Source organism: Excalfactoria chinensis, chromosome 4 (genome assembly GCF_039878825.1).
Source record: "Excalfactoria chinensis isolate bCotChi1 chromosome 4, bCotChi1.hap2, whole genome shotgun sequence".
NCBI classification, from domain to species: Eukaryota; Metazoa; Chordata; class Aves; order Galliformes; family Phasianidae; genus Excalfactoria; species Excalfactoria chinensis.
In genome coordinates this window covers 15,628,707-15,644,416 of record NC_092828.1, presented here as the reverse complement: position 1 = coordinate 15,644,416, position 15,710 = coordinate 15,628,707, and the positions used below count along the sequence as shown (strand labels likewise).

The following is a 15,710-nucleotide window of genomic DNA, read 5'->3' as shown; positions in this document are numbered from 1 at the left end:
ATTAAGAGTTTTACTGTAGAACTTAGGCCTTTTTAATACCTAGATCATTTAACATAACACATCACATGCCAATCTTAAAATACTTCAGTTTACCCTTTGAAAGATCTACTGAACCAATATTGCTTATCAAAGCTATCTGTTTCAGTCTAACCATAGGCACTGCCTTAAACTCTCCAAATTTATTATTTTTCTATATAGTAAAAAAAAAAAAAAAAAAAAAAAAAAAAAGTCAAATAAAGTCAAAAAACACACGTGTATATAAATCAGTAGGTTGAACTGTATTAATGGCTCTGTTCAACTCATGGTCAGATTTTGGAATCTGCATTCATGCATGATGTACAGGTGCTTGTGTATTTCAAAGTACGTAAACATTTCTAAGTTGTGTTCAGAACAGTAACATTTAGGCTTGTGGATGCTCTCATTCACAGAGGTTGTTCTGAAGCTTCTCTTGAAGCATTAGGTAGCTAAATTTGGTTCAGACATTTACTCACAATTCAGAAAGCACAATTATCTGTTAATTCCTCCTGTTTGGTCACATGAAAAAAAAATCTTAATAAACAAAGAAAAAAATATCCACGTGTTAAAAAGTCTCTACCTGAGTTTTAGATCCTTGATGTGATAATCTGCCATCTGACTTTCAGTCTTGATTCTTTCACAGGACATTGTTAATGGTTTAGGAAACCACTTAGACACTACCATTATGACGATGTGCCTATATGGCAAATGTTCCTGCCCAGAGTTTACTGTAGAACATTGCTTTCTCTTCTTTCAGTTAAACCACCTGTGAAATGGGAATAATTTCATACATTTTTGATATTACATCACCTCTTCTATTGGACCATCCATTCTCTACTAGAAGCCCCTCAATCATTTTTTATTTTTTTTTTTTTAACATCTATTTTCTTCCTTTCCATAGCTTGAATATTTCTTTAATCCTTAGGTTCCTGAGATGAGTGCCAGCAACAACCTCACTCTGCCAGGAAGGAAAGACAAGGTCCTACAATTTTTTGAACATTTATCCAAGTTGTTGATTTATACTGATTCTGTGCTCCAAGCAAGCTGCTCCAATGAAGTGCCTCTCATGGCAGAGAGGTTGGAACTGGATGACCTTTAAGGTCCCTTCCAACCCAAGCCATTCAGTGATTCTGTGAATCTTTTCTAAAGTTGTCCATTTTTTGGATAGTTGAACTTCATCTCCTGATGCCAGATTTCTCCCTAGCAAATGAAATATATTATTAATGCACTATACCAGAACAAAAATATGTGGAGATGTAAGCATAATTCTGTTTTAATGGAGTGTTTTGTTTGTGATCTTTGAAAAAATTTAGGTGAATAAAACTTAACTTTGAGAATGCAGAGTCTCCCACTGATGAAATATAATACATATTTGCACCATTGTAGAAGTAAAAAATATATGCATGTTCGGTTTTGTTCAGGTTTCATTTCTATAGCTCATATAACTATCCAACCAGAAGGAAGCCATAATTTGATTAAGTTCATCAGCAGTACTATATAAGGTATGCTTAATGTCAAATTTTGGTTCAAGTGTAAGCCTTGTACTCCTGTATTTTCTTATTGGACTCACACATTTAAATCTCATCCTATTAGAGCTATATTAGAGCCTTAAGGGTATATATTTATTGGCATTCATATTTGCTACAATCTTCACTTTCCCCCTTCTCCAAAGCTGCTTACCGTGAATAATCATGTTTGTTCTGAGAGGTTTCATACACTGTACTCAAAATAAAGCTTGCTGTTGAAGGTGGAATATCCTTCCCAAACACTTTACAAAGTCATCCATAAAGGACAACACTGGGAATCCCAGGCTGATCCAGTAACTAACAGAGGGAATATCATCAGTATTTTGAGACACAGTAAGGTTTTATAGGTCTTTTCTTTGCTCAGAGATTGGTAGAAACAGTAAAATCCTACTGAATATGTCATGTACATCCTTGCAGAATATCTGCTTTCCAGTCTACTGTTATTTATATTTATGCCTCTGGATCATCACTGCTGTTCCACACTCTAAGCAGCCACTGAAGCAGATAAATACCCATTCCCTGTGAGTTCAAAATGAATGTGTCAAGTTTCTTTAAGATTATAAAAGCCTTTCTTTAAAAAAAATGTCATCTAATTTTTTTTTTATTTATTTATTTTTTTCCTACATAGGATAGATATTTCTACATCCTGCAGTTCTTGTTGAGTTTTTCTTTTCTGTATCTTGCATTTTGCAGATACTGTAGAAGATGAAATGGAAATGGCCACAGTACGGCATAGACCTGAAGCTCTTGAACTGCTGGAAGCACAGAGTAAATTCACAAAGAAGGAACTTCAGATCTTATATAGAGGTTTCAAGAATGTAAGTACTTCAGTTTTTAATTTAACATCCACTTAACACGTTGCTTGCGACTGCAATCTCAGCTGTACAAGGATGCTTTCAATGGCGCTTGTGTGATTCCGTAGTTAAATGCTGCATGTGGAAACACGCATAAAGTGTGTAAATAATCAATCTGCAACCAGTGAACTATATAAAAGATCCAGACAAGTTACAAAGCAGAGGATAATCTAAGTTAGTAAAGTAGGACTGTTCAAGGAGTGGTTAGAAGTTGTGTTGAGGCTGGATGAATGAAATTATAGGAGGGAAATTAAATGGTGAAGTATTTTTTTCAGTTAGTGGAAAGATTTTGATTATTGTATTCATGGCAGTTATCACAAGAAGTAAATGGCTAAAATTGGCTTCATGCAATTTTATAGGGTTACACTATATTTGATATTAAGGAGTTTGAATAATAGCACTGGCTTCCAATTTGTCATGTTAGCCTGTGAACTCAGATGTGAGTATTGCAACTCTGGAGGTGATAAGTCTTCTGCCAAACTAAAGGTAAATTGCATGATGACTGCATTTATCACCTTTTGGTTTGGTTTTCCTTCCAGCCTTAGAAAAGGGTGTTCTTGCCCTTAGCAGTTACTACTGAAAGAAATTGATTTAACAAAGTATTATAATACTAAAATACAACAAAGCTTAACTATGAGAATATTATTAATAACTTCTACAATAAGAAGTGTAAACTGTAATAAACTCTTAGATATCATGTATTTTGTAGTGAAAGCAAGCTATGTGAAAGGGTATTTTAAAACATTTTTTTTGATAGCTCACAATGGAAGTAAAATATAGAGTCACTTAATGTGTCCTGGCTATATATCATCTCCATTTTCAGACAGTATATAATGTTGGCATGTTAGCGATTAACTGTGATTGCTCTTAAGGGCTTTTTATTTCCTCAAGGTACTAGAGAACATTCCCCTGTTAATAATACTATTCCCAAGCTATTGCAAATCATGAGCTAATGTTCCTAATTATCTAAGGCAGAAAAGTAAAATCATAGTGATTGGATAAAATACACCTTCTGTCTGTTTCTCTACGAAAGTTATTTCTAGAGCTTCAGAACAAAGGACCTTGATGCTTCTCTGTGTAGCATGATTCATGGAAGAATAGAACAAATTATAAAAAAGTATTTTAATTGGTTACCATTTAAAAATAATTTTCAAGAGGAATTCCAGCTCTTGTTCTACTTTTGTGTTCTAAGATGTATTGCATCAAAGGAGTTTTGATAGTAATGCATCTTTATTCAAGTGTTTCATTTCCTTATCAGTACATGGTAATTCAAGACATGCAAGTATAAATATCTTCAACTATTTGGAACTAATGAGCATGGGACTCAGATTTTTTTGTGTGTGTGCGTGTGTGTGTTTAATGTAATTACAAAGTTATCAATTACTTTCAGAAATGCTGTAAAACATGCCCAGTGCTGATGACTGTTATAAATCAGTTTAAAGCAGTGATCTTAACTCAAGCTTCAAACTTCAGAAATGAAGGGTTACTTTTGGTTGGGCTGAGGTTTGTTTTGTTTCTCATCTTTGTCTGTTCTACTGCAAAACCTGGTGCTTGATTGCAGCTTCCTAATCTTTTCAGAAAGTGGGTAGGACAGATCTGTCTCAGCTCTGTCAGAAGGTTGTCTTAGTGAGTTAGTTCATTTTCCTGTCACCTGTTCAGGTTTTATCAAACACGGTTTGAGTGGTTTGGTAGACATTGATATTGGGCAGCATTACAGTCTCTCCCATGGCTGTACTTAAATGATCTCCCTTGACAGTGCTTGTTGAATTCTCTCTGCCATTGGCCACCTCCCTTCTCAGCACCTTTCTTTTAAATCCAGCTAAATGCTGTCCTGCCAATATCTTCACCCATGTGCTTCATCTCCGTGTTTCATTCATCAGTATGTGCTGGGGGTCATCCAGGTGGGAAGTAGTTTTACAGAAGGAGACTTGGAGTCTTGTTGGGCAGATAGTTGATATGTTGTATTTAATTCTAGGTTCCTTAGTTAAGAGAGACATGGACACACTGGAGAAAGTCTAAAGTAGAGCCATAAAGGTCATGACAAGACTGGAAAATCTCCAGGGTAGCCTACATCCTCTACCCACTTTTCCACTCTGAAGTGTCCATATAGCCATGCACACAGCACGAAGAGTAAACAGGAAGAACTGGAGATGTGTGTGTGATCTCAGGGCAGTGTTCTCTTTGCAGGATGATGTCACAGATGGTTGTGTACTCTTTAGGAAAGACAGACCAGCAAGGCAAAGCAATGGAGTTGCTCTTTTTATAAGAGAGCTCTGCCTAGGGATGAATGATGGACAAGTTGAGAGCTTAATGAATAAGAAGTCAGAAACAAATAGGGGTGACACCATTATGGGTGTTTACTACAGGCCACCTGTTCACGAGGAAGATGTTGATGAGGTCTTCCATAAACACCTGGATATAGCCTTATGATCACAAGTGCTGATCCTCATGAGGATATGTGGATTCATCATGCAGGAGTTAAGATACTTCCACTTTTTCCAGTTAAAATAGATACTACTTGCTATTTTACTAGTACCTGCTAGTTCTTTCATACATTTCCTCCTGTATAAATCCATGAATTACTTCTCTCTTTACAGAGAGAAAAGAAAGCAACAGTCTCCTTATACAGGGCCTGAAAAACAATGAGACTTTCAATAGCTAAGCTTTAATACTACCAGAAGGTAAATGATCCATAACATTAATATCTATAATGAAAACAGAAAAGTAAGATACAGAGTGGAAAGGACTCCATGCATACCATGGTGATAATAGATATTAATGCATAATGGACATTTCTTTCAGAAGAACTTATGTATCTCTGCATCTTATTATATTTAATGCTCTGGGTGTGTGTAATAACACATTGCTTTCTGTGTATTTCTAATAGCCACATTTTTGCCTCTCTCTTTGTGCAAGCATAGTAGGTGGAAACAAGTCTTAGTTGTGGTAAAATAAAGACAATTGGTTAAATAAGAGAAAAGCAATACTAGGTTCCACTACCTCAGCATACTCTTTTCAGTAATAGCCATATAAAGGAAAGGATGTAAGAACTGAGGAAATTTAGAGTTATCATTTGGCTAACATATTGTTCTGTCACCTTGCATTCTGCAACTGAAATATTTACTGTACTGAATGCTACAGCTGCGTATTTTGTTTTATGTACTTTACCCACATTTATATTTTAATTATATATTCTGTGAAAAATAACTCTTCTATTTCAAGCGAACTTCCTTCTATTTTAATAGCTAGTGTATTTCTGCTATGAGAAAATGAGTAACTGTTACCATTACTTCTCTCAGGTATTGTCTTACACATCTCTCTCACATATACTATCTGGTCTGTTCTTTTCCTAACTGAAGCTTTTTTCGTCTGTATAATCTCTCATTGTGCATAACTTATTCCAACGTGATGACTTCCCCGAATCCTGTGCAATTCTAGGATGTCACTTCTGAGATAGGAGCAATGTGAATTTCACCCAACTTATATCCAATAACTTATTATTTATGGTTTCAAGTTAATTACATGCAGTTCTTCACTTCAGATGGGAAAGCAGCAAGTGTTACTGTCTTTCTTTAGTATAAGTGATGTCTACAACATTTCATTTATTACACTTTTTATTTAAAGAGAAACAAAAATATAAGCCTGTAAAGATATTTTCACAAATCTGATTTACAGGCAAATTGCATTCCAAATCTAGCAAAAAACAGTTTATATATGAGGAGCACCGAGTGTCAGGTAGCATCCTTGTATATAAGAACATATATGAAAGCTTTAGAAAATCTGCACTGTAGAACATCTGATGTTTCAGTAAGCAAATACAGGACATCAGCGGAAAAGGCACTAAGAGCATTGAAATGCCTGTCTTGTTGGCTGTTTTGGTAGTAATCAAGGTCAAAATTTAAAATACAAGAAGAGATATACTAGAAAATGTAAGTAAGTGAGATAAGCACTTTCAGATGACCTAACAGCTTTTATAAGGGAAAACATGAAAAGATAACTTACTTATGAGTGTATTCATCAATTTAGCCATTTAAAATCTATGCTATCCTTGAAAAATGAGATTAAAGGAAGTCCTAAGCCCTCCCCAGACTCAAAAGATTGTCCTTAGCACTCTGGCTTTACAATGCTCTTGCACTCTTGTTGATGAATTGTTACTCAGCTGCCATCACAGTGGGACCTCTCCATTTTGTATTCAGTTTCCTGTCATCCCATTTCTTGTAAATTGAAATTGTGATTGCAGCAGTCATTAACCTTTCAAACCAATGGCTCTGTGGCAGACCTAGTACAAGAGGCACTTCACAATAAATTGCACAGACTATCAAGCATGCACTCAACATGTGGTCTTTCTTTCTCTTTTGTCCATTGATAGATCTCTCACAGATTTAAAAATGTCCCTGAACTTTGGCACATTTCCATTTTAAAAATACTTAAATAATACTTGTGTTGCACAAAGAATGCTCCTGTGCTAAGCCTAAGCATTAATGATCTTTTAATTTTGGTTGATGATCCTTATAAAAACAAAAACAAAAAACAATCTGCAGAAAGTTGTGCAGGGAAACTACTACACTTTCCTGGAAATGTTTAAAGATTTCTTGATGAACACTTTTCTAATCTAGCTGTATATCAGAGAAAGTGTAAATTGAAATTGTGCATGCATAAAAATGTCTTTGGATACATACAGTAGCTTTAAGTAGGCAGCTCTGTATTTGTAAAATTTATTGAGAAAACAGGATTTCTAAAACAGCTTTCATCCCTTCTTGTGTTAGTAAATGAGGCAAACAGCAGCAGTAAGAAAACAGCTCTAATAATGTCATGCTCCTCCCATCATACCACCATTCATGTAAAAAGTCCTATGTGCATGACTATAAATATGTTAATTTATTCAAAGGTTTTTCCACTTCAATTACAGCCCAATGGAAGCATTGTAAAACTGTCTGTTGCATTTGTGAATCTCAGGGAAAGTTTAATGACAGCTCATTTTTTTAGATCGTAACACTTATTTGTTGATTGTCAACAATGTTCAAGAGTTTGTAGGAGAAAGTACAGCTATTCCCATTGATCTTTTCAGGAAAGTCTTTTTCTTTTTTCTTTTGCCTTTTTCCTTTTCTTTTCCAAAGCACTTGTTTTGTCTAATTAAATATTTTTCCAATCTGTTGAAGGGAAATAAAAGCAGGAGTTTCCTGTCCTCCATGTGTAGCCATCTAAAGCTGTAATAATATGTATTGGATATTTTGAATAAGTTGGACTAGATGACCTAAAGAGGCCTCAGCATGTAGGACATTCTATTCATTTGTGATCTGAACCGCCCACAGTCAGGACAGATGACTAATGTAATGCAAAGGACTGGCTAACAATTTGAGTTTAATAGCTGTTTCTGTGTCCTATATGGCAGCCCAGTTCCCGTTCTCAATGCAAGTACAGTGTGAATTCTTACATTCTTAGTGGGAAAATATCTACATAAATAAATAAAATGTGCATAAGTACTTACTGTGGAAATGTATGTTGGAGTTTCATATAACTTTTTGTATGTCTCTAGTGTTGGCATTCTGGCATTAAAAATGTTTTTTAAGTTGTAGGGACACAATGTTTTGCATTATCGTGTTAGCAGTCAAGGAAGTAAAATTCAAACTTAACTTCAAATATCAGTTCCAGATCTTATATGATAAATGTTTGTATTATGTATTTAAAGCCTCTAAGTCATTCTGTGCTAGATCCAAGTGATATGATGCAGAAACTTTACTGCTGTTCCGCAGCAGCTCTCTTTACAGTCAGTTTATTCAAAGACAAAGCCCGTGAACTTAAGACAGTTAAGACAGCCTGAAGGGTAGCAAGGAAGCTACTTTTAGACTTGCTCCTGAAAGGCTCACAGTATTTTTCTGAATTTAATTCCCTCTCCAATGCTTGTATTTTAGACTGGGCACTTTCAAGGGTTAAAGTGATATGATAATAGATGCCTTTAAGAACAAGGTAGTTTTGTCTGCACGTATTACTAGAGCCTGATAATCAGAGCATCCTGTTATGTAGTGAGTGATGAATAAAAATGAAATTTTGGTAAAAACTAGTTGAGATTAGAAGAGAAAAATTAATTGCACTGAATCAAAATATATTTCACTGCAAATAATTTTTCCCTTGCATTTTTTTTTTTTTTTCTAAATATTTAGGACATCTGCCATGTATTTTGCAGTATATGAATTATCTTATGCAAAAACTGCCCTTTACTTTTGTCTTTCAGAGACTAAGATAATCAACGTCTTGATCAGAACTTACTTAATACAAATGAAAAATGTGTTCCCTTTTATTATATTTGTCAAGCACTAAAGTCTGACAGGGAATACAAGAATTTGATTCAAAAAGAGAGAAAAAAGATTATACGAAAACTTGGAGTAGCTTCATGATGATCCAAACAAATTTGGAAAGTCCTTTCTACTTTTTCTTGCTTCTTCATGTAGCATTTGTTTCCAACTGAAAAATCATAACAAGGAGAAAATCCAACATGGATCCTCATTTCTTAGAATCAGTGACTTGTTTGGGTTGGAAGGGGCCTTAAAGATCATCTAGTTCTGTACACAAGGTTCCAGAAGATCAGGCTGCCCAAAACCCCATCCTATATGGCCTTGAACATTGAAACAGGTTTTACACAAGGAGAAATAGCAGTTTAGCTGGGATCAGCTATCTGCAAGTCATGAATTTCCCCCATCTCAAAGGCTATAGAATGTGTTCTGTTCATTGTGTTCCCATTCAGTTCTACACAGGATCCATGTCTGTAATTAGTACAGATTCAAGATTAATACAGGTCAAATTTGGGAGAGAAAACAAAACACAATACTTAGCATGAAGGATGAGGATGCTAGTACAAAAGTATTTTGCCTTTCACAACAGTTCTTGTCCTTGGAGATGAAGTGGATTAGAGCTTAAATATACTTCTCAATCTCCTACACTGAGTCGTAGAACAAGAGCAAAGATTTCATCTCATCATCTGTCAGTGCACTTCAGAGAGACATCTGCCTTGTGGGTGGTTGCCTCAAGAATGTGTATACTACTACTCATAGCTTAAACCTCCTCTTTTTTCCTTCTTCTTTCTTTCTTTTTTTATTTTTACTTTTTTTATTATTATTATTATTTGTGTTATTATTTGCCACCTGTGTCTCCAGATAGAATGTCTTCTTAGTTTTAGATGAGTGAGAAAACACTTTTCAAGAAAGGGTAGAAGTTTGAGTATGTTTTGAAAGCATTTGTTACCAGCAGCTTAGAGGGAACTTTTGTGAAAATCTTTTCACAAACTGAGGAGTAAATAATTCTTACATTCATTTTATATTTCTTTCAAGAGTTGGTTGTGAAACTCAAAACTTTTCCCATACGAGTAGAAATAATTTGGAAGTAGAGTTTGACAGACCTGGTGTATAGTTGTCACTCGTCACAGATTTACAGACCTTAATGTGTTCAGTGGAGATGCTCGTTTCAATTAGTCTCGCAGTTGCTGGCAGAGACTGAAATCTTCTTTCTGAAAGTTAATAGCGAACTCAGTCCCTACACTTCTATTCATCTCATGACTTACTGCTGTTCACATTGTGTTCATTGGGGAAAAACTGTCATCTGGCACATCAGAGATTGCCTTCATAATAGTGATTGCTTACTTCTGAGTTATTTCTGATAAATGTAGGTCCTAAGTCACTAATTAAGCACAATATAAAAAGAGCATGATTTTAAGCACTCAGTATCAATAGTTCAGAGCACTGAATACTTCTGAAGGTTTTCTTTTTCAAAAAAGTCAGTGTTATACTTTAATGAGTTTAAATTGCTTTGAGTGCTTGCCTGCCCTTCCTACCTGAAGCTGGTAATACCCTTTCATGGGACTAGTGTGCTGTCAGCTGAACTCAAGATAAGGCATTATGTTGGTCATGCCAGGCTGACTCTTTATGTGCAATACATACCTTCTGTTCCACCAGCTAGCTGTTTAACAGAGCCCATCTACTGGCAGGACTGTTTTCACCAATAAAACTTTTAATGTAGTATCTGAGAAATATAAATGTTTATGTACCAAAAATGGCTACAGCTATTTTTTCTGCTGTATCTGGACTGAGCCTCACAAAGTAGGGTGTTTGAGTTAAGCAGAATTATTGGATTTATATTTCTGCATCATCACTAACATTAGAGATGTAGAATTTGGTGCAGAGCATCAGTGAGAATGTTGTCATTTGAAAAATATCTCTCTACTACAGTGTAATTCAGGGACTCCAATTGGACAAAAATACTTTTAAGCGGGCATGCAAAGCCTGCTGTTATAGTGATGCTTCTGGATGGTGCAGTTCAACCATTTGGGTCCTGAGCACTTCAAAACTTTACAGAGAAAATCTTTTTTTGTGCTGAACTCAGAGATTTGTTCTAGATAACAGGAATTCCCGAATAATTTTGAATCTTTTTTTTTTTTTTTTTTTTTTTTTTTTTTTTTAAATTCACAATCACTTTGAACCAAATCAAGATCTAGTCTTAGAAAGCTTCAGGAGTTTTTTTATTCATTTACATAGAAGTAATTTCATGTAAGAAATTTAAAGAAATTGCTTTGTTTTACATCTGTGTTAAAAGAAGACAGCAATAGATCTTCAAAACAGAAAATTGCAAGTGCCAAAGCATCAAGGTGAAGCCTTTCAGTGCTGTGGAAGAATATTACAAGTTGTGACCCAAGCTGCATTTGCCTTTGATTGTCTGAGTATCTGGCAGAGCCAGCATTCTTCAGATCAGCTGGATGTTTGTGTAGTTGCTCTTCACTCGGATTATTTGAATAATTCTCACATTAACTTTCAAGTTAGGAGACTTATTCAACCCAATTAATTCTATTATAAAACATACTTAAGGAACCTTGGATACAGTAAGTGTAACAGGAGAAATACGAACCAATAATGCAGAAGGCAGCATGATTCAGTAAACACAGCCTATGGCTAGAAATCTGTAGACTCTTAACATTTTGTCTCTCCAGCTGACTTATTAACTGTTACACACCTTTAAAAGCCTAACTATCATGCTAAAAAGCCTTCTGGGTTGCAAGAGCACATTATACCACAGCTTCACTGTCTGCATGGGCTCCATGTTGACAACTGCCTAATTTAATATCTCTACTCTGACAGCCAAAACCTTTTAGAGTGTCCCTGGCTATCTGAGAGATTGCTTCTCAGCCTTTGATCAGAGCCTCCTCAAACATGCCCTGGGAATAAAGTGGGGAGCAGCAGTAGGGAGGCTGGTGACTGTGGGAAACTGAACTTTCCCAGGAGCTGGAGACAACAAAGTTCATCCTCACAGGAGAGAAAAATGAAGGCTGAATTCCTCTGCACTGAGTGAAATGTGTATTCTGTGGATGGTGTATTTGAGCAGGACCCCTTTATGGCAAAGCTCCATATCCATCAAATGAAAAGGCACTAACTTCATGTCTGAAAAGAAGCACTGATCTAGGAAGCTCCCCATGTGATGTTTCTAATGGTGATTTTCTTGCATTACTGAGGCCTCACAAAAAGAAACATATCAATAATAATTCTTATAGGTGAGCCCCCAACAGTTCGTCATAGCACTATTTGGCTCAGTATCTACCATCAATTGTAGATATAGGTACATGATCATGCTTGAGATTATACTTAACAGCAGCAACCACTGAACTTAGGTGCACAGGATGAGCACGTGTAATGTTCAGGCAATATAGTTATGTATAAATATACAGGTACTCCGGGTTCAGTTACTTCATACTATCCCACTGAGGAATCCGCTTTAACTCATGTACTTTTTTTCACTTATTTGCAAAGATTTGAAGGCAAAAGCTCTTAGTCTTTCTTTAGAATAATGACTCCTCAGTAAAAATCAGAGTAAAATCAGTGATTGATTACTGTTAATGAATTTTGAGTTAGAAATGCTTGTTATTTTCCTCCAGAGCAAGATAGAAGAGTGGCACCATATGAAACAACAGAGATTTTTAGAGGAAAGCAAATGTAAAATTAGACTGATCTTGGTACCAGGCAGTAATAAAAATGTTTGTTGTGTTTTAACAACACCAATAAACTCAACAGTTCTAGATACAGTTCTAGATTGTAACACTGAGCTCTTGAATTTATAATTTTACCCTTCTAGGATGAAAATTCTGCCTCTAATGAAGTCAGGGGTAAAACTTCCTTGAGTTTGATGGAAATATCCAGATGTTAAGAATATTCTGTGAATTTCTTCATGTGTTTTTCACTATGACAATGCCTTTTGAATGATTCCAGACCTATAGATAGAAAAGTCACAGTTACCATTTTTCTCAGATGATTTGTCTTTCACTGTTTTAGCTGTCTGTGATAGAAAGAACCACACATTCATTCATACTATCAGACAACAGTAATTGATTGGTAATTGGCTCTGAAGTCCTCCAGGCCAGTCACAGAGGAAGAAATGCCCATGAGGTAAAACCAACACATAGTCTAATTCTTATTTTTATTTATTTATGTATTTATTGAATCAGTAGGTAAACAAATACCTGTACTTGTTGCCCTGTGCTGGAAAAAATGTGATCCTTCTATTGGTTTCTTCAATTTTTTTCATGCTTCTTATATTAATAGGTGATGAAAGACTACACATCAAGTTATTGCCTCAGCTCAACTGGGAGCTTGCTGGACCATTTCAGAGTTCTCAGTTATTAAATAGAGGACGTGAAATACAAGGTTTCAGGTTTTGCCCTGCAAACAAGATGCCTTGTGCATTCAAATTTCCTTGGAACAACTTCTGGGAAACTTCAGGGCTCCCTAGGAAGCTCTCTGTTCCATCTCTCAGTGGAGATCTAGCTAAGATCCTAAGATTAATACTATCCCTTTTCAATTAATGTAACGGTCTCAACAGCAAGCTGACCATGAAGAGGCTAGAAGCTTATGCTCAGGGATCAATTAATTTTTCTGTTTCTTAACTTTAATTGGTATAGCTTTCCAGATTTGAATATCATAATAATCTCTTGGACTACATCAAATAGCAACACTGAATTTGATTTACAAAAAATCCACTGCATTTCCAGTAGCATCAGAAAAATTAAATCAAGTCATACAGCATCTACTCCACTGCACCAGTGATGTAGAGTCATCCCTTGTAATGCAGCCCAAGCTATAACAGCCTTGTTTGTTTTTTTTTTTTTTTTCATTTTGTTCTCAGAAGCTGCAGTTGTGGAACAGAGAAAAGTTTTATGTGCCATAAGCTTAGCAGGTTTTGCAAGAAGTTTTTATGCCAAGCAATTTCATCCTCAATGAATCTCTTTAGGGACTGATACTCCTATGAGAAATAAAACCTCTGTCTTATGCCTACACTCTATGATGCATAACTCTTTTCCATATGTGCCTGATTCTCTAGTTATCTTTTTCCCTCATCTATTTTAGTTAGGAGATTTCTTTAGCTTTTTTTGTTTGTTTGTTTGTTTTGTTTTGTTTTGTTTCTCTAAGCTGTTCATTTTCACAAAAAAATATCTCAACAAGTATTGATCACCATTTATTTATAATTATCTTGGTATTCAATTCCAGTGATTTGACTTGACAAATTTTAGAAATACTGACAAAAATGAGAACCTAGTGTATTGAGTGTCTACCTACAAGACAGGGAAGGCTTCAAAACAGTCTGAAGGAAATTGATTCATGTAGCTTACTTACTTAGATTTTTACTGTGCTAAAAAATGTCACTAATTTATATTTCTGCCTAAATTTCTAACCGCATTCTGATGTTTTTTTCACATCTTTTACTGAATTATCAAAACAATATTTCATTTGTAAAGTACCTATGGTGCATCTTCTATTGTTTTATGGAGTGATTTGTTCCTCTTTCTCAAAGGAATGCCTTGCCATGAAGCCTACTCTGGTCCTTCCATGATCAGCAAAATTCTACCCGTTAGGTGTGTTCTCCATGTCATGGAGTCTGTTACTCTTTGGGTAACAGACTAAAAGAATTGTAGATGTAGTGTGCTTACAGGCTAGACAAGCTTAGATGGGAGGTTTTTGTGACATGGAGAGAAGAACCCATATCAGATGTTGAATATCAAAGAGCCACTATGAGAAGGCAAAATGTCCTTATGTTGTGAGCATGGAAGAAGCATTTCTTTCCTGTGGACAGCATATGTCTCACAGTAAGCATCTTCACATATTTCACTGCCCTACAATTGAGTGTGATTTTCACTGCTGTACTTGGTCAGGTCCTATTTATGCCAACTTCAAGCTCAGTTTTATAAACATTTGTGCAAGTAAGCACTTACTTCAGTTCTTTTGTTTGCAATGCTTGGTCCTTCTCCTGAACAAAAGTGTTATAAGAAGCAGAGAATGCAAAAACCTTTGTTAAAGGATAAATGTATTACTATATGAAATATAAATAACGAATACAGTGTTTGATTTTCAGTTTCTAACCTACGCTGCATTGAATTTTATGCTCTTTGCCATTTCTGCAAGCTGACAGGATTCTGTAGGAGCTGAAATTCTTCAGTGTTTTTTATCATAGCTAGCACTAACCAAATATTGATCTGTCTGTCTTTACCATGGCATGCCTTAGCAAGAAACAAAGAACTGCCACTCTTTGAAAAATACTGAAACAATATGAGTTAGGACAGACTTTCAAGCTGATCGTCTTATGTTCACATGTGTCCCATGAATACAAAACCCACAGTGTCCTTATTTAATGTTTAAAACAGTGTCAGCACTTAATACCAACAGTTGATTCTGACAAACTTAAAAAAATAAAACCCACAGAATTTTAAACAAAAGATAGTTCTTTGGTCTTATCCCTCACATACTGAGTTTGCTTAATAAATATTTTATGTTAAATTCAGGCTTTCTCACTTTCCACAACATTAGTAATCATAGAAGATTGTACCAATCTGTTAACAGGAGAGCATCAGACCCTTTAGTAGAAGGTTGTTTGTGTTGTTCCCTCCTCAATGAATTTTCGAGTCTATAAGTATGTTAGGATAACCAACAAAAGCACCAACTGAGCTTCTAAATCCTGATTTCCTCATGTAGGAGACATAGAATAAAGGTTTCCATTCTTATAATGTAGGCTGTCTTTATATACGCTGATACTTCTGGTAGGAACTGATGGTGTCCTCCATCCTTTTCAGGGATATCCCTTGAGAGAGTTTAAGGCCAAGCAATCTGAGCAATTAACGTTTGCTGGCAAGAGGTTTTCTCCTGCACTCACCTGAAAACTTAGCTGGTTTGAAGGGATATGATCAAAACCGCTCACATAGAAATATATGAAAGGCAGTGCTAGCCTCTGTACAGCTTTTCCCAAGAGTCTAAGTGCCTTGCCTTTGCCAAGTGTTTACAGCAAAATGCAC

The 15,710-nt window shown here is 35.6% G+C and overlaps 1 protein-coding gene across 14 annotated transcripts in view; it reads left to right on the top strand.

Moving 5' to 3' along the window:
- The window catches only part of KCNIP4 (potassium voltage-gated channel interacting protein 4), a 375,533-nt gene that overhangs the window by 334,723 nt on the left and 25,100 nt on the right, over window positions 1-15,710 (top strand). For 12 of the 14 annotated variants that reach the window (XM_072334033.1, XM_072334037.1, XM_072334032.1 and 9 more), the window contains one exon: window positions 2,235-2,359. In XM_072334033.1, coding sequence (XP_072190134.1) covers window positions 2,235-2,359 — 125 coding nt within the window. Of the gene's footprint in view, window positions 1-940; window positions 995-2,234; window positions 2,360-15,710 lie in introns of all 14 variants that reach the window. The other 2 variants (XM_072334043.1, XM_072334041.1) reach the window with 1 other exon arrangement.